A 17622-nucleotide genomic window follows, 5' to 3' on the forward strand; every position below is an offset into this window, starting at 1 on the left:
CCACCGTCATAGCCGGTGCTTGGCCCGGCGCTGTTTGGGGACTCCGGGAACAACCGGGGCTGCGTTTCCTGCTCTCGCTGGCAGAGACCCTGGGACTCGGGCTCCCCAGGCCCCGCTGAGTCCTGTGCCTGGAGCCTAACGTGGGTGGGGAAGGCCTCACCGGGTGCCGTGCGTCTGAGGTTCCAGGGACACGAAGACCCTGAAGCTGGATGACGCGGTGGCAGTCAGGGGTGTTTCCCTCTGAGGCCGCGACACTCCTTCCTCATTTGTCTGGAGGTACCGGGTGGCCATTCTGGGCGGCCTCCTCCTTTTCCAGCCCCTCTCCCCGGCATCTCCTCTGGGCCCTCGGGCAGAGTCCCCACGATGTCCAAGTGGCTCTTCAGGCCCGAGGCTCATGCCTTTTGGATGACTGACCCGGCACAGCCACCAACGCAGTGGCCAGTGTCCAAGGGACGAGGGCCAGCCGCTGACGTCCTGGCCCTCAGTGTCCTCATCTGCAAAGTGGGTGCAGAACATGCTCCGGAGCCCTCCGAGGTTCCCTGTGCGGGCTGGCCCTGCCTGGGAGGGGCACGGTGGGCCTGGAGCCCAGGCGGACGGGCCGAGGGCTGGAGAGCGCCTCCTAATTGTCCATGACTTACAGGCTTGGCCAGGCTCCCAGACGGCCTCGTAAATCACCGCGGCCACAGCGAGCAGCCTGTTAGCTCGGCCCGTACGCGCTTGGCAGGCCCCTTGCCTCCTCCCTGCTTGGGAGCATCCCGCTGCTTCCAACTTTCCATGTGCCGCCCCAGAGGTGGGAGCTGGGCATGCTCCCCAGGGTGGGCGGGGGGTGGCAAGGGGTGGGGGAAGGGAGGGGCGGGGGGCAGGGGCAGAGGGGAGCTGGGGGGTGGTGACCAGCAGGGCCAGCCACCTTGCCCACGCCTGTTTCCGGGGAAACGCCCCTGGTTCCCCTAACACGGCCCCAGAGTCTCCCTTCCCTCACAGCCTGGTCTGTGACTTGAGTGTCCCCTGGCCAGAGGGGAAGACTGTTCATGTGGCCTGTGCGTGTACACGAGTGTGTATGTGTGTGCACCCCCCAATCAGACCTGCAGCCAGTGGGGCTTCCCCTGCTCCCCTGGGGCCCTGCGGTGGGGACAGGCCTGGGTGGGTGGCCCTGTTTCCTCAGCTCGGTGAGGGCCCTGGGCACTGCTCTGCCTGCCACGGGCTGCGGGGACAGGAAGGTGCTGAGCCAGGGCCCGCTGTGGGCGTCCAGGACCCAAGACGTGGGACCCGGGGGCGGTCAGAGAGGCTGGCAGGTGGGGGGGGCCTGGCCAAGGGGTCCACCCTGTCTCCAGACCCAGGTGCTGAAGCCAGCTGCCTCCGGGCCCCAGGAGGCACACCAGAGGTGACTCCCGGACAAAGAACTGGCCATGCCCCGAGGTGGGGCGGACGTGGGTGGACGTGTTCTGGAAACACAAACAGGCCCCGCACAAGTGTGGGGGACTTCCTCCCTGACAGGAGGGCCTGCGACACTCGGGCAGCGGGGTGGGCTCGGGTTTGTGAGGTGATGTCTGGGAGACCGCTCCCGCCACCCCCCGGGGCCCGGAGCAGACAGGCTCTGCGTGGGGGCAGGCTGACCTCCCCGCGAGCCCCGCCTGACAGCCATCACCAGCCTCCACTCCAGGTCTCTGCACCCAGGCCCACCTGCCCAGGCCGGGGAGCTACGGGCAGGCTCAGAGGAGGACGTGGCATGCATGAGGGTTCCCAGTGAGGCCAATAAATCGAGGTGCTTCTTATTGGTTATTGTCACCCAAAAAACTTAATTTAGGGACCCAGCCAAAGGGGTGGCCGTGGGCAGGCAGGCCCGGGCTGGGGACAGAACTGGCCCTGCTGGCCCCGGCTTCCTAAACGGGCGTGTTCAGAGCCCGGGGCCTCGGGACAGAAGCGTCGGTGCCAGTTTCCAGGAGCAAACAGATGGCGCGGGGAGGATGCGAGAGCCCCTCGGTGGCCAGGAGCAGGCAGGGGCTTTCGGGTGAAGGCGGGGGAGGGAGAAGACAGCGGTGGCTCTGGGCCCTGCACACACAGTTGTCCGTCGCGGCCGAGGCCTGCAGGAGGGAGAAACTGCTTTCCTTTCCGGCGTGGCGCTCAGCAGCCAGCAGAAACGTCGCAAGGGGGTTCGTGGGAATCGCTTGGTGAAGAGATGCTCCCCGACCCCCTGCGCCCTCCCAGAGCACGAGGGTAGGGCTTCTCCTGGACACTCCGGGCTGGGGAAGGACAAGAAGGCTCACCAGGCAGGAGACGGGCAGGCAGGGCCCGGGGCCGGGCTGTGGCGTGGTCAGACGCAGGCACAGCACAGCGTGGGGCAGTCCAGCCTGGCTGGCGGCCCCGCACTCCCGGCCTTCTTGTTGACCTTGGGCAGCAGCAAGACCAAGCCCATGGCCAGGGCGCAGTGGTAGAAGCTGTGGACGTAGGTGTAATCCCAGCCCTGCGGGATGGGTGGGGGTCAGTCCGTGGCCTTGGCCGCTCCCCGGAGCTCCTGTCCCGTCCAGGGCCCTGTGCCCGCCCGCTCTGTACCACCACTGGCGGGGGCTCCTCCCGACCCCCTCACCTGTCCTCCCCTCATTGTCCAGCCCATAGCGGTCTCTCTGGCCACCAAGCCCCTAGAGCACCAGAGGACTGTGCCGTTGGCTGGCCTTTGACCATGAGTCTGAGGCCCCTCTCTCCCTTCCTCCGTCCCCTCCCTCTGTCCCTGGCCCCCTCTCCCCCTCCAGGTGAGGGCTGCTGCCCCAGACCCCCCTTATTTCTGCCAGCGGTGCCAGGGATGGAAGGCGGTGCCCGCCACCATCTGGGAAGACATGGCCCTGTGGACCGGCCACGTCCCACCCCCCACCAGGTAGGTACCTCGAAGAAGAAGCGTAGCATCAGGGCCAGGGCCCCGAAGCAGAAGCCGGGGCCTATTTGCTGGGTGTAGACGCTCTTGTCGGGGTACAGGCCCCTCTTCTCCTTCATCTGCCGCAGCTGCAGGGACGGGGGTGACGGGCGAGCCCTCAGGTCACAGTGTCACTCCGGGGACGGCCGCCCTGAGCCCGAGACCCCCGCACGCCTGTTTGGGATGTAACAGGCCCCCTACACAGTTCTCTGTCCCAGCCGCAGGGGGCCCGTGGGAGGACTAGACACTGAGTTCACAGCCGGGGGGGGGGTGCTGGGGTGCTGGGCCTGCTGCCCGTGTGGACACGGGGGTGACCGTGATGGCCCGTGGCAGCCTGTGGTGAGTCCGTGGCCAATGGACACGCCGTCTACTGATCACACAAACGTGACGGGCAGGTCGAACCTGCGACTCCCCAGGGGCCGACGCTGAGAAGGCTCAGCGGGCGTTTCCATCCAGAAAGACGGCCCGTGTACGCCGACGCCGGGGAGGGGGGCCCCACGTGGCTGGGCTATTTTAGAGCAAGGACATTTTGGGCGGGAGTGAGACAGGCGGCTGCACCCATCATGGGGGGTCTGGGGGTCCGGGTGGCAGCCCCAGACCCCTGACCCCAGGCCCCGCATGGTGCCTCCAGATTCCGGGGCCCTCTTTGCTCCTGAGCGAGTGACGAAACAAAGTTCAGTGTCGTTTCCTGGACTTGGCCGTGGCCTGTGAGGAACCGGGACCTGCGCTAGTGCAAGCAGCTCTCGGGTGCGGCTGTGGTGGCCCGGGGAGCCCTCAGTTGGCCAGCCAGCCCTGCGCCTGCCCCAGGTCGCACCCTGGCCTGGCCCCGCCCCAGCCCTGTTCACACCCCTGCTCACACCCCTGCTCACACCCCTGCTCACACCCCTGCCAGCTCCTGACCCCAGACGGAGGCGGCTGCTCCCAAACCTGGCTGCAGAAGGGATGCACCTCCCGGAGAAAAAGCCACCCTCCTTCCTGGAATCAGCTGCCCCTGGAAATCCAACATAAGCTCCACGTTTGATGGTCTAGAAATCGCAAGCTGAGCCCCAGGCGCAGGGAGCCAGGCCGCCCTCGCAGTTCCGTGGCCGGGTCTATGGCCCCAGGAAGTGTGGTGCAGACGTTGGGGAGTGGCCGCCCACTCTTCTGGCCAATGACAATGCAGCCGGCCCGAGCAGCCCTCCAGGCCAGACAAGGAGCCTTTACCCTGCGACCCGTCCCCACATTCACGCATTCCAGCATGTTCCTTAACGTGGTCCTTCCTCGGGGCCAGAACCTCTGACGGACACACTCACAGGCCACTCCGGGGGCCTCCTGGGCCAGCGTGGCTTCCCCAGGTGGGGGTGGGGAAGACGCTGTGTCTCTTCTCTTGCTGTCAGGGCCAAGGCCTGGCCTTGGACCATCCTGCCGCAACTTCTTGTTAACGTGCCGTCTCTCTGCACCGTATCTGCTCATCAGCCGCAGGGCAGAGCCAACCCTCCGCTCCTGGGCGCAAGAAGGAGCAGCCGAGAGTGAAGGGCTCGCCCCCAGAACCTTGTCTACCCCCCTGAGTCTGTAAATGGGTTCCGCGCACCTTCTGCACCCCTGGCCCAGCCGCCCCTCCCCGGAGTGATGCCCTCCCACTTCCCAGGCCTAAGCGAGGCCCCTTCCTCCACTCTGGGGTCCTGGGGGGCGTGGCTGGGTCCGTCCTGCCACAGCGTCCCTCATTAGCTCGGGTAGTGGGAGTGAGTTCTGGTCCTTGTAGCCAGGAGGGTGCTGTGGCGACAGAGGGTTTGAGGGGCCTGGGGACTGTGTGTTAGGGCCTCGTGGGCGTCAGGCCTGTGGGCGCCCGTCGGCGTCGGAGACCCCTGCCTCAACGCTCACGAGCAGTTCCAGCTCCTGTCCAGCTCACACCACATCCTCCCTCCTCATTAGAACCACGCTGAAGGCCCACCTCCTCCAGCAAGTCTTCCCAGATTAGCCCCGGCCATCTCTCATTGATATTACATCTCCAAAGCAGCCGTTCTTTTCAGTACTGATGGCAAATGGCTACTGTTGGTTGAGCACATTAGAAGCCACTTCCATGTCAGTACTTAAGGTGCCTCACAGCCCTGGCTGGTGTGGCTCAGTGGATTGAGTGCCAGCCTGTGAACCAAAGGGTTGCCAGTTTGATTCCTAGTCAGGGCACATCCTGGGTTGCGGGCCAGGTCCCCAGTAGGTGGCACTAGAGAGGCAACCACACACTGATGTTTCTCTCCTACTCTTTCTCCCTCCCTTCCCCTCTCTCTAAAAATAAATAAATAACATCTTTAAAAACTTTTCCCTGTGAGGTGAGTACTGGACTATAATGCCCACTTTACAAATATGGAAACTGAGTCAGAGAGGTCCAGCAACTCGGCTTAGGCCCAGACACAAATGACCAGACCTGTGTGGCTGGGCCCCCAGGGCCTTTTCCATGTGTTTTGGCCTCAGCTGTGGGCAGCCCGCTGCCTGCCCAAGAGGTGGGAGGGAAGGGAGACACAGGGGAGGGCCCCTCTGTGGAGGGCTGCCCGGTACGCACCCACTTGGCTGCAATGATGAGAACAGCTGTGCCCACGGGGCCTGAGTACACCCCGTAGCCCCGGCGGTCATGGTAGATTCGGACGGCGATGGTCAGCACGCCGAACATCACCCACGTGGACCTCCTGGGTTCGTCGAAGTCAGCCAGTGCTGGAGGGGCCGGGGACAGAGACCGGGAGAGGAGAGTGGCCTCCTTGTCCCCCACCCCCAACCCCGGCTGCGGCTCTCCTGGAGGTGTCTCTTAGGGGCCCAGCTGTGGCTAGTAGCCCTGCCCCTCAGCTAGCAGGACCTCAGGCCCAGCCCAGTGCCCTGGAGGCCTGGATGCCAGCTGCCTGAGGGCAGAGCCAGGCTTCCCCATGGACGCCGCGGGACTGGAAAAGAAGCCGTTTTGTAGGACGGCCAGGAGGAAGACGCAGACCAGAGGCAGACGCGAAACATCAGGGCCTCCATAGGGCCTGTCACTGACAGGAGGCCCGCACAAAAAGGACCATGTCCCAACTCCGCCACAGGCAGCGGGAAGCAAGACAGAGCTGCAGGGCCGTGTGCGTGGGGTGAGTCGGCCTTCACACAAACCCAAGCTGAAAACCCTGAGTCACGTGTGTGAAGCCAGGTCTTGGGGGCAAACCCCAACGGTGAACAGGGTTCTCCGGTTGAAAGACGGGGTTGGGGGAGCGCTCTGACACCTCCTCCACTGCGTAAAGTCGTCATCACAAGCCCTTGTCGGGTGCGTACTTTCAAAAAGGGGTGAAAAACAGGAATCCGGGCCTTCGAGAACCGCCTTCCTTTTCAGAGACTAGGCCCGCCCCTGAAGCCCGGGAGAGGGAGGAGGTTCTCCGAGGGCGGGTGGGGGAGCAGAGGCAGCGGGCGGGGTGGGCAGCCGGGCTTCGGTGAGGGGCGCCACTCACCCATCAGGGAGACCCACATGCTGAGTGCCGTCCCGTAGACGCTGAAGTACTCCAGGATGTCGTGACGCAAGAAGCACAGCATCGCCAGGCCGGGCCCGTCACAGGCGTGGTAGAACTGCCGGAAGGCCCAGGCGGTCAGTGACGGGCACAGCGCTGAGCCCGGCCCTGCCCGCCGGGGGCCGGGCCCCTGACGGGCTGGGAGACCTTGGGCAAAGTCACCTAATGGCTGCCTCTGTGAAGTGGGGGCCTTGCTGGCGGCTGCCCCCAGCGGGTCATGTGGCCCGGAGCTGGGGGTTACTCGGACGAAGGCTGCGGAGGTCCCTTCCACACCAGGGTCCCTGAGCCAGGTCCCTCTCCCTGACCTTTGGATGCGAGGCTGACGCCTTTGGGGGGGGGTGCCAATCTGCTCTTCAGCAGCCTGGGGGACCTTTCCCTCCATAGTTTACCCCTTTGGTGACTGGGCTGCCCCTCGCCCCTCAGTGGGATTTCTCAGAGCCGACTGGGCTTTGCTGACCATCCCCCGAGAGGTAGGTCGGGGGTGGCGTCGGAGGTCTGCGTTTCGGGCAGGGTTTGGGGCCGGTGCTGAGGCTGCCGGTGGGGAACCCGCTCTGAGAACCAGCAGTCTGCCGCTCTCCGCATCTGTCTCTTTCAAGGGCGGGAAGCTTGAAAAGCACGTGCTGAACACAGCCACCTGGCGTCCTCGCCGTTGTCCCACCGATCAAATTTAAATAAATTTAGAGAGAGGAGTGGGGGTGGGGAGAGAGCGAGAGAGAGACAGACAGACAGACAGACAGACAGACTTCGACTGGCATTCCGCTTCCGGCGCTCTCACAGGCCGGTCCATGTGGGCGCCCGGACCTGGGGCCAGACGTTAAAGCAAAACGCCCGCAGGGAGTATTTTCAAAGCTGCCAGCTTCTTTCTGACAGAAAACAACTCCCCTTTCGGGTACACATTTCCTCATGCTAGGTAATATTTAATTACATGACATAATTATTTTGACAAGTCCCACAGCACAGACAAGCTGGGGACCAGCACAATGGACCCTTGATGAGCCTGGCCCAGCAGGAGGGAGGGGGTGGACAGGCAGCAGCCCGTCTGGGGGCCCCGGGACGGCTCGGGGTCGCCTGGTGTGTGGGGCCAGCAGGGATGGGCTCACAGCTCCTACTGGCTGCAGCCGCAGGCGACCTGGAGTGCAGGTGCACCTGGGAGGCCTTGCTGGGGGCAGAGCATCCCGACGAGGCAGAGACGGCCCCTCAGCTCCAGCCAGCCCCACCCGATGTTGCATTCTGGATGCCGCACGGTTTGAAGTGATACTGGCAAAGAAGAGGCTAGGGGAGCAAGCAGGCAGTGTCTGTGATTGAGTAGCTAGGGAAATATCAGCTTCAGGTGGGGTACGATCAAGGGGTGCAATCCCTGTGGCACAGAGGAGAGAGGAGGCTGCTTGCCCCTACCCATGGCTCTAGGCCAAGCCTTGCCCTATGAGTGACAGGGATGTCCTCCTCCCCGCCTGCCCCTCCTAGAACCACACCCCCGCCCCCACACCCCAGTTCCCCGCCCGCTGCCCTGCACCCCACACCTCCCCTCTGTGGCGCAGACCCTCGTGCACACCTGTAGACTGAATCGCTCTGCCATTCTGGGCAGGGTCCGTGCCCCGCCCCACCCAGAGCGGAGTGTGCCCGCCTCCTCCTGGCCGTGACCAGCGCCCTGTAGCTGGTGCTCAGCAAGCCTCTGTCATGGGGGGCAGGGTCCGGGAGGCAGGGACCAGAGCAGTTTAAGGAGAGCTGGTCTGGGAGCCCCACTCCGGGCCCCTGCCCTCCGTTGGACAGGTGGGCAGCTGAGGCTTCCCGCCATCTTTGGGTGCAGGGGGCAGGCCCAGCCCTGGGAGGGTGCTGTCGAGGCAGGGTGCGGCTGCGGGAGAGCGCACAGCCTTTGGAGGCCAACCCAGTGGGTCCTTGCCTTGCAAGCTCGGGCAAGTGGCTGACTGCTCGGGCCCCCTCTGTCAAACGGGGACAAGAAAAGCCGCTTCGTGGGGCGGGCCAGGTGCTCCGTGTGACACAGCACAGAGTCCAGTGTGGAAATGGCATTTGTCCTGGAGGGTCCTGGTCAGGACACAGGCGGACTTCATGGTGATGCTGGGAGGGGCTCCCGGAGAAAGGGGCTGAGTGTGGCTTAGAGGCCTGAGAACATTTGTCACAGGAGGCAGCTGCCCCTGCCACTCTGGGTGGGGCAGGGCGGGCCTCTGAGGGTGGTGGGGAGGCAGCTGTGGGACCAGCCCAGCCCCTGTGGGGACAGGCGGTGCCTGCGGTTTGCTGGGCTGGGTCCAACACGGGCCTGGGGGACGAGACCCCTGGCGCCTGTCCCCGGCCCTGACTCCCTTGTCCTGCGTCCACTCTGTGCCTCCACTTCTCACCCATCACGCTGACTTCCTCTCCCAAGCCGGGGCCCCGAGAGGGGAGTGGAATGGCCCTCTGGAAAACGCCGAGGATGAGCCAGGAGCTCAGGAGCTCGCCTGGTGCTTCCTGGGCGCACAAGTCTCAGCACCCCCGGGACTCGGTGTGTTCGCCTGACAGAGGGGCCGTCACGGTCCCAGGCTCACGGGGTACAGAGAAGCCTAACCAGGCTCTGTGCGCGTGGCACCCAGCAAACCCCCACCCCGGGCTCTGGCTCGTGGTCGGTGCCCTTGGAGCTAAGGTCTCTCCCACCCAGAGGTGGGGCCCTGAGACGCCGGGAATGTGGTTCCACTCAAGGATCCACTACAGAGGCAGACAGATGACTGGTCAGACAGACAGATGGAGAGACAGAAGCTAGAGGGATGGACGGAGGCAGAGACACACAGAGGGTCCGAGGAAGATAGCTAGAGAGGGGACAGGGATGGGACTCCAGGAACTGAGAGGCAACCAGACACAGACGAAGAAAAAGAAAGAAAGAAAAGATACACCCAGAGAGAAACAGAGAAACCAGTCAGAGAAACACAGAGGGGAAGAGACCCATGGGGAGACGGGGTGGGGTGTGGGGGCCGAGGAGAGGGAGAGGGAGCTCCGAGACGGTCCCCCAGACACGTAGAAAGAGAGAGAAGGAAGGACCCAAAGAAAGAGAGGCAAGTGCCCGGGAGCAGGGCCCTGCTGAATGGGGGCCAGCTCCGGACTCTGCAGTCGGACTCACGGGCCTTGCACTCCCCCCAGGCCTGCTCACCCCCTCCCGGGCCTGGCTCACTCGCCCTCCCAGCTCAGCTGCCCTGTTCTCACCGCTGGGAGAGGAGTGGGGGAGGGGACCCTGGAGCCACACTGGCCTGAAGTGGCCGGCCAGTGGCAAGGAAGGGGCACCCCGAAGGGCTTGTCCTCCACGGACCGCACCTGGTCTACCATGGGGCCTCACTCACACCAACCTCAGAGTGACCGCCTGGTGCCAGTGGGGAAACTGAGGCCCAGAGGGGTGTCGTGGCCCCCCCACACCCCTCTCCTGGTCTTGGGGCTTTTTCTTTCACTTGGAAATCACTTTTCTTTAGCACAAAATACAGGAAGGAGCTGGAGGACAGCCCCCACCTGTGGGACAGCCCCCCCCCCCCAGACTCACCGCCACGAAGAACATGGTGAAGAGGTAGACCATGGCTTCCATGTGGAAGCGCCTCTTGGCAGCGATGCTGACGGTGGGGAGAAAGGCCAGGCTGCTGAGAGTGGGCAGGAGCAGTTTGGCCACGAGCGTCCCCATGGGCCGGGGAGGGAGGCACTGGCTGGGGAGGAGCGGTGGCTGCAGGCCTCCCAGGTCCCCGGGGCCGGGAACACCCAAGGCAGGAGAGGCTCCGAGGGCAGCTGTGCAGTACACGCCCGCACGGGAGGCCGGGATCTGAGGGCGCAGGCCGAGCGGCACGAGCAGAGGGTCCGACAGCTGACAGCCACGTGATCAGCACTTGTCTCTGAGGTTTCAGTTTCTTAGTTTTATTTTTTGAGAGGCCAGAGTTAATTCAAGGAGACCATACTTCTGTTTCAGAGGCAATGACCTTGGAGCATGATCTCCAGCTTCCCGCCACTTTCCACACTGGCCCTCTCCCCAGGGCACTTGGGAGCCCGGGGCAAGGGGGTCAGGGGACCCGGGCTGGAGTCACCTGTTCACGGCAGCGAGAGGCCAGAGAACCCAGGCTGAGCCACGTCTAAACACTGGAAGGACCTTGTGGGTGAGTTTCACGTGTTACCAGCCCCTGTGTGCTTCTCACTCGCCTGCTCCTTCCCTCTTGGGTTTCCTTGGTGACCGGACTCCTAAAACTGACACCCCATTCTGCTTGGTTACCCGGGAAGTCCACAGACCCCGGCATCTGTGAAGGGCGCTGCTTGCCTTCTCAGCATTCCTAGCCTTCCGGAAATTACCTTCCCTTCTTGCAAGAGGTCTTGGGGGAGCTGTCAGGCAGGTGTCCCCTTGTTCTCCGGCCAAGGAATGAGGGGTGTGTGTGGGCCACCCGGGCGGACTGGCTCCCTGGAATGATTGGGAGCCTGGTTCACTGGTTTGTTGGTTTCAGCAGAAGAACAGCTTTTGTTCCTGTTTCCTTTTGTTATTTTTTATCATGACAGGGTGCTCTCTGATGACGCCCCACGCGGACACAGGCACAGATCTGAAGCATGCAGCGCGATGACTTTGGACGAGTGCACACAGGTGTGTGACCACCACAGCGTCCCCACCACCCCGGGTGTCCCTGGTGTCCTTTGCAGGGACTCGCGGCCACTGAGGCACCTCGGTCATGGCTTTGGCCTTGCCAGTTCTGGAACGCCCCACAGAGGGACAGCGAGCACTTTGGGGGGCTGCATTCTTTCACTGGAAATCCCTGAGGTCCCCCCACATTGTGTCAAGCGTCCCATTCCTGTGGTTGCTGGGCCGGCAGGGGTCTGCTGTGTGGAGAGTCTGTCCCTCTGGGCGTGGAGCCTGGCGTGCGGGGACCGCCGGAGCGAGGCCAAGAGGTGCTGGCACCTCTCAACGCCGCAGACAGAGGCTGTGGCCGGTCCCCTGGCTCCGTCCGAGGCCCGGCGGCTCCCCTCCTCCCTCTGGGAGTGCCTCGACCTTGCCAGAAATCTTATTCGTGTCCGGAGTTGTCCAGAGCTGTCTCTGCTGTTCGCTGTGAGCGGTCCTGTGAGCCATCCTGCAGCTCGAGTGCCTGCCTAGCCCCTGCAGCCCCCGGGCAAGCTCCGGCCTTTCTGGAGACCGCAGGGCCCTCTGCACCCTGCTCTGCTCCCTGCCACCCCACCCCTGGCCCACAGCACACCCGTCTCCACCAGCCTCCCGCCTCCCCTTCGAGAACATCCATCCGTCCAAGGGGAAGGCTCCCCACCACATTGGGCAGGCCAAGGTGCCCACTCGCTCCCATCCCAATGCCCACCACTGGCAGAGCTGTGGGCCTAGGCTTGCTCTGCTTGTGACTGCGCGGGGCTTGCCAGCCAGCTCACTGTCCTGGCCCTCGGCGGCCGAGCCGGCCCCTGGCAGGCATTCAACCAGCACAGCTGAATGAGTGAAAAGAATGAATGAGGATCGGGGCGGGTGGGGGGGCCCGCTATGCAGTTTGGTCTGGCGCTCGGAGCCCAGTTCCCTTTCCAAATGGGGAAACCAGATCCTGCCCTGTGTGCGGCTCGGGGTGAGAGGCAGGCGACCCCCTTCGGCCCGTCGGAGAACCCTGATTGCCCCTGCCCCCTGCCGTCTGCCCCTCAGCTCCTGCTCACCCCCAGCCCCCAGCCGCAGCCCTGGCTTCCAGCAGGAGCAGACGACGTGTGGGGAGGAAATGCGATTAGATGCCAGGTGTTAGCAGAGAACTCTCTGGAGCCATAAACCCTGCTCAGAAGCGGGGAAACATTCCACAGTTGGTTTTGTGCGTGAGTGAGTGAGTGTGTGTGTGTTTTTCAGCTGTAAACTGCAGGGAGGGGAGCCAGAGAACGGGGTGGGGGGCGTGCTGGAGGGAGGCCAGAGTGGTTGCCCGTGTGTTTGGGTGATTAAGGAGGAAGGGGATGAGGAGGGACTGCCCCAGAGCAGGGAGACAGGTGGCTGGGCCCGGGGCACCCCCAGGAGCCCCTGCGGGAAGTCTGGGCCTCGAGCTGCCATTTAAGGTGGGGAGCCGGAGTGCAGAATGGGGGTGGGGAGGCCTGCGTGTGACTCCCATCTGAGACCTGGCCGAGCGGAGACAGACCAGCTGGTGGGGGAGAGGCGTCCAGCTCTGACCAGGACCGAGATGACCCTCAGCTCTCCCCGGAGCAGGGGAAGCGATTGGCCCAGGGAGCTGGGACCGGGGAAACCGAGTGGAAGAGACAGGCCAGCTGCTTTGGGGGCGGTGCTGCCTCCGGAGGCACAGGGTGGGGGGCCGGGACGGGGCTGGGCTGGGAGCCGACTCAACCTGGGCAGGCGCCGAGCCAGCAGGGACGTGAGCTGGCAGCCCCTGTCCTCCCCATGCATCTGCGGCCTCCGCCTGCCAGCTGCCTTCGACGGTCCCCACCCCCCACCCCACCTCACCTGCTCCTGCTTTGGCCAAACCAGACCCCACAGGCAGCACGCCTGCCTTTGGCCAGGCCACCCCTACCGAGCTGGCCTCCCCTGCTCAGATGTGGCCCTCCGCCTTCTCTGACCCCCCGGTGGGGTGTGTCTCCCCCTTCTCCTCACCCCCACGGCCCTGTGTGTGTCTTGAAAACCGCTTACACACACAGACATTTATTCAGCGCTGGCCATGTGAGGGGCTCTGGGCCAAGCCCTCCTCCTCCTCTGTCCCGTTGAGCCCTGTCCGCAGCCAGGGGTGGGGCAGGTCCTCTGCTCTCCCCATGTCCCCGGGGGGAGACTGAGGGCCAGAGAGGCACGAAGATGGGCCCTGGGTGCCCACGTCCAGTGTAGCACGCACAGGGACCAGCACCTCAGACACAGTGGCCTGGCCTCCCCTCCCAGCCCCTGGGCCCTGTGGCATCCCTGCTCTGCCCAGCAGGTGGCATCAGTCCCATGGGGACCCAGCAGGGGCCAGTCCTGGCTGGGGGTGCCCTGGGTGGGGCAGCCGCCGCGTGGGGAACGGGCGCAGGGGCCCACCTGCCTGAGCCCCCTTGTCTCACCCTCGTTGGCCAGCAAAGCCTGGTTTATGGAGGTGCTGAAATGCCTGGAATGCCACCCGCCCCTGGGACAGCTGCCTGTCTGCTCTGCCCGGCCCCGGACTGCTGGGCCAGCTGCTGCGTCTGCGTCCTCCATGTCTGGACATCCGCCCACAGCTCTGGTCACCCCAGAGCACAGCGGCCCTGGGGGCTCTCCGTGTCGGGGCCCCTGAAGGACCCCCCTGCACCTGGTGGGCAGCGGTCTGGGCTTTGGTGCTCCAAGCCCCTTCCACAGGGTCCGCGGCCTGGGCTGCCGCCTGTGGCCTTTGACCTGTGCACGTGATGGGCGTGTCTGTGCGTGCACCTGGCCTTGTGGCAGCCGTCATGTGGTGTCATCAGCTGCTGGCTGAACAGCAGCTGCTCAGGAGACCCCAGCTCCTGCACACCTGCCAGGTGAGCCAGGTGGGGGGGCCCCACCCCTTCCCACCACCTGGGCCTCAAGACCTTGCCTGCACATGCCGCTCCCGCGGTCCCTGCCACAGTGGGTGCCGCGTGCGCGGCTGAGCTGAGTGGGGCGGGCCTCCAGGAAGTCCACCCCAAGTGTCAGGCAGAAAGTCCCTGGAGGGCACCCCCCCAGTGCCACGGGGGTCCTCCCCAGCGAGCCTGGAGGAGGGGCTGTCGGGAGCCCAGGGGCAGGACCAGGGCGGCTTGTCTACGTTGCACATCCCGGCTGCTGGGCGCCGCCCTTCATGGAGTCCGTTACCTCGGTGTGGAGAAGGGTGAGGCAGAGAGGGGACAGAGCTCCTGGGGACCCAACCTGTCCTTGGCAACAGGCGTGTTGTTGGGGAGCCCTTGTGAGCAGCAGACAGGCCTGAGGGCTCCTTCAGTTTCGCTGAAGTGACACCGAGCTCTCGGCTGTCCCTGCCAGAGCTGCTCTGGCAGCAAGGCTGGCGCGACCCTCTGGGCAGGCCCTGGGCACCTGCCGCACAGACACAGCCCCGGCCAGCCCACTGTCCCCTCTCCAGCAGCAAGCTGACATCCCAGCCACGCCAGGGCTTCCCACGGGTTCTCCTTGCCCTAGATCTGGGGACAAAGGAGCCTCTTTCTTGAAGATTCTCAGGGCAAGAGTGCTCTACCCCTCCTCCCGCACCCGGAGTCCCCACACTTGAACTTCAGCACTGGGCCTAATAGAGCTCCTGGCTGAGAAGCAGGACAGGAGGAGACTAAGAGTCCCTTTCGGGCTCCTGCCGCCCACCGCTGGGGTCTGCCAGGGTTTCTTCCTGAGGGTCCGGCCCCCGGGGCCCAGGCTGGGTGCTCGTGGGTAGGGGGTGGTGGGCTGCTGGGGCTGCCGTCTGGGGCCTGGCCCTCTTCTGGGCCTGGCCAAATGGTTCCTTGGTGGCCCAGTCCCCGTCAGGTGCAAGAGCTCAGCTGTCCCAGGCCCTGGGCCTCAGCCGAGAGGAGGACAGGAAGGCCATTGGGGGTAGGGGCAGAGACGGGCTACCCTCTGGGCCTGACCGACTGGCTTCTGCGTGCCGGGGTGGGGCCCCCTTCCCATGGGCTCTGGACCATGTCTGGGGACCCTCTGATCTCTGCTCTGGGCTGTGTAGGACTGGGCCGGCCATCCCTTGGCCCACTGTGCCCTGCCCCTGCCCCAGCCCCTCCCCCTGAGCCTTCCTCTGACCCCTACCTGTTTTGTTTTATTTTTTAAAGATTTTATTTATTTATTTTTAGAGAGAGGAGAAGGGAGGGAGAAAGGGAGGGAGAGGAACATCAATGTGTGGTTGCCTCTCGCGCCCCCCCTACTGGGGACCTGGCCCACAACCCAGGCATGTGCCCTGACTGGGAATCGATCCAGCAACCTTTTGATTTGCAGGCCGGCGCTCAGTCCACTGAGCCGCACCAGCCAGGAGCTCCACCCTGCTTTCCCAGGCCCCTCCTCTGCTTTCTGCACCCATGTGCCCGTTCCCCTGTTTCCCGGCCCCTCCTTAGACGTCCGGAAAGCTCTGGTGGAAAGACAAGCTGCTTCCTAAAAAGCAGGTGTCCACGGCACCCCTCCCCAGCCAGGGCCTGGCGGTGACAGTGTGGGCAGTTGGAGGGGCCACTCCACCGCCACAGGGAGCTCTGCTTGGGGAGAGTAGAGGGCACACCACGCCCTCACCCCCAAAGGATGAGGAGGCCTGGCACCAGGAGCGGCCTGACACGCCTATCCCTTTGTTTATTGAGCGCTTACTATATGCTGTCCACCCCCCGCCCCCGCCCAGAGACGCTGAGGATGTAGGCCCTACTCTGCTGGGGGTACAAGGGACACCGCCACAGCTCGGGGAAGGTGATTCCGGCCCAATATGAGCAGCCAAAGCAAAGTGCTGGGGATCCTGGGGGCTTCCTGGAGGAGGTGGCCTTGGAAGATCATCTGGGAGTACTGAGCATGTACAGATGGGGGTACAAAAGAAGGGCTCCAGAGAGGGGGACAGTAGCTAAGACGGGGGGGTTGAAATCATTTCTCTCAGTGACTCAGCAGGGAGCCGGGGCACTGTTTGGTTTGTAGGAGGGGCGAGGCCAGGAGGTAGTGACCGGCAGACTCGTGGGGCCTGGTGCAACACGTGGGCTTCCTCCTTCACAAAGTGGGACAAAGCTTTCTCTCCCCTCCACATCCTCTCCCATTTATTTATTTTTAGAGAGAGGGGAAGGGAGGGAGGGAGAAAGGGAGAGAAACATCAGTGTGTGGTTGCCTCTTGTGCACCCCCTACTGGGGACCTGGCCCACAACCCAGGCATGTGCCCTGACCGGGAATCGAACTGGCAACCTTTTGGTTCACAGGCTGGCACTCAATCCACTGAGCCACAGCAGCCAGGGCGTATTTTATGTTAATGTTTGCTCCTTTGGGCACAAGGATACACTCAGGGCTAGTGGCTGGGAGCCCACCTCAGGACTCAGGGGGTCCTGGGTCCCTGGGGGGCGGAGAGCAGCCGAGGACCTGCCCTGTGAAGGCCGAGGCTCCTGGTCCGGCTGCAGGCTGCTTCGCTGTACCGCCCCACCTGGAGTCGCATCAAGAACATGAATTCAGGGATGACGCTATTAGGACTTCCTGCAGAGCCTGAAGCCCGCGCGTGGCCCCTCTGTGCTCAGCCGTGCTGGCGTCTGGTCACCTGTGGGGCAGCCAGCCTGGGGGCCCCAGGCACTTCATGTCCCTGCCTTAGAAGGCTGGCCAGGCGCTGGAGGTGGGTCCCAGGGTGTCCTGGGCCTGCCCGCAGGAGGGCTGTGCTGACCCTTTCTCTGTGGGGCTTCACAGCAGCTCCACACCCAGGCACTCACTCTTCATCCCCGAAATTCCTAGGGTTTCAGGCTCCTGGTGTCTCCCCAGAAATGCCCAGGCCACTGGTGGTTCAAGCACCTCCCCAAGCTCCCTGGGGGTCTGGAGTTTGGGGGCTCCCTGGTGGCACTTGGCGGGGAGGAGCGCAGCAGGCTGAGGCCATGCACCTGCAGGAGGTCCCCAAGCAGGGTGGGTGCTGGGGGCAAGCCTGTCTTCCAGACTCCATCTGGTGGGCAGGCAGGTGGCTGTGGGGTCCTCCCCCATTAGGCACCCTGCTGTCAGCTGGATGGGGAGCTCTGGTACTGGGGTGCAGGACCCTGGGCTAGGCGGGAGGGGAAGGACGGGGCAGAGGCTTCCAGAGCAAGAGCGGCCCACCCTGGCCCACCCGCATCTGCGAGGGGTTGGGAGCATGTGTGGCGTCGTCTGCGCCGCAGCGTGCCGACCGCAGGGGGCAGTGTGGGCCTGGGTTCCACTGACCGTCCCAGGGGCCCTGGGAGAGCAAGACGACTAAGACCCGCCTCCCTGGAGTTTCTGGGGATAGGCGGGCTGGGGGTAGGGGATGAGAGTGACAGCCACCCCCCACCCCCGACAGAGAGTGGGGATCAGCAGGAGCGCTGGGCTCCCTGAGAGGCCCCTTGCCGGGTGTGTGGCCGGGAGCATCACTCAGTCTTGGTGCCTCAGTCCCTCCATCTGTGAAGTGGGGGTGACGGAGACAGCAGCCTCAGGGCTTTGGGAAGAGGGAGGCGAGGTGCAGGGCAGTGGGCGCCGCTGTTCCCGCTGGCTGTCCTCCTCCCTGTCGGTCCTGCTGGCAGCCACAACTCAGGTAGAGCTTTCCCAGGGTGGGATCCTTCTCAGTGGCAGGGAGGCCGCTGAAGGAGATGACACACTGCCTTTGGGCAGCGGCACAGAGGGACAGAGGGGGCTTTCCG

The 17622-nt window shown here is 64.3% G+C and overlaps 1 protein-coding gene across 1 annotated transcript; it reads right to left on the reverse strand.

The window, feature by feature from the left end:
* Positions 1-1780: 1780 nt before the first annotated feature.
* MYMK (myomaker, myoblast fusion factor) lies at positions 1781-10054 on the reverse strand. The gene is made up of 6 exons (XM_024562014.3): positions 9920-10054; positions 6346-6460; positions 5442-5590; positions 2878-2994; positions 2265-2461; positions 1781-2081 (listed from the first exon to the last, which is right to left on the reverse strand). Exons 1-5 carry the CDS (start codon positions 10052-10054, stop codon positions 2312-2314), a joined length of 666 nt encoding a protein of 221 aa, XP_024417782.2. The 3' UTR covers positions 1781-2081; positions 2265-2311.
* Positions 10055-17622: the final 7568 nt, after the last annotated feature.

The sequence above is a fragment of the Desmodus rotundus genome, chromosome 1, assembly GCF_022682495.2.
Source record: "Desmodus rotundus isolate HL8 chromosome 1, HLdesRot8A.1, whole genome shotgun sequence".
Taxonomy (NCBI): Eukaryota; Metazoa; Chordata; class Mammalia; order Chiroptera; family Phyllostomidae; genus Desmodus; species Desmodus rotundus.

Coding starts and splice junctions, on each gene's coding strand:
- MYMK (XM_024562014.3), bottom strand. CDS start 10,054: ATGGGGACGCTCGTGGCCAAACTGCTCCTGCCCACTCTCAGCAGCCTG. Junction 6,461..9,919: donor TCACCATGTTCTTCGTGGCG/GTGAGTCTGGGG, acceptor GCCTTCCGGCAG/TTCTACCACGCCTGTGACGG. Junction 5,591..6,345: donor CATGTGGGTCTCCCTGATGG/GTGAGTGGCGCC, acceptor CGGCCCCTCCAG/CACTGGCTGACTTCGACGAA.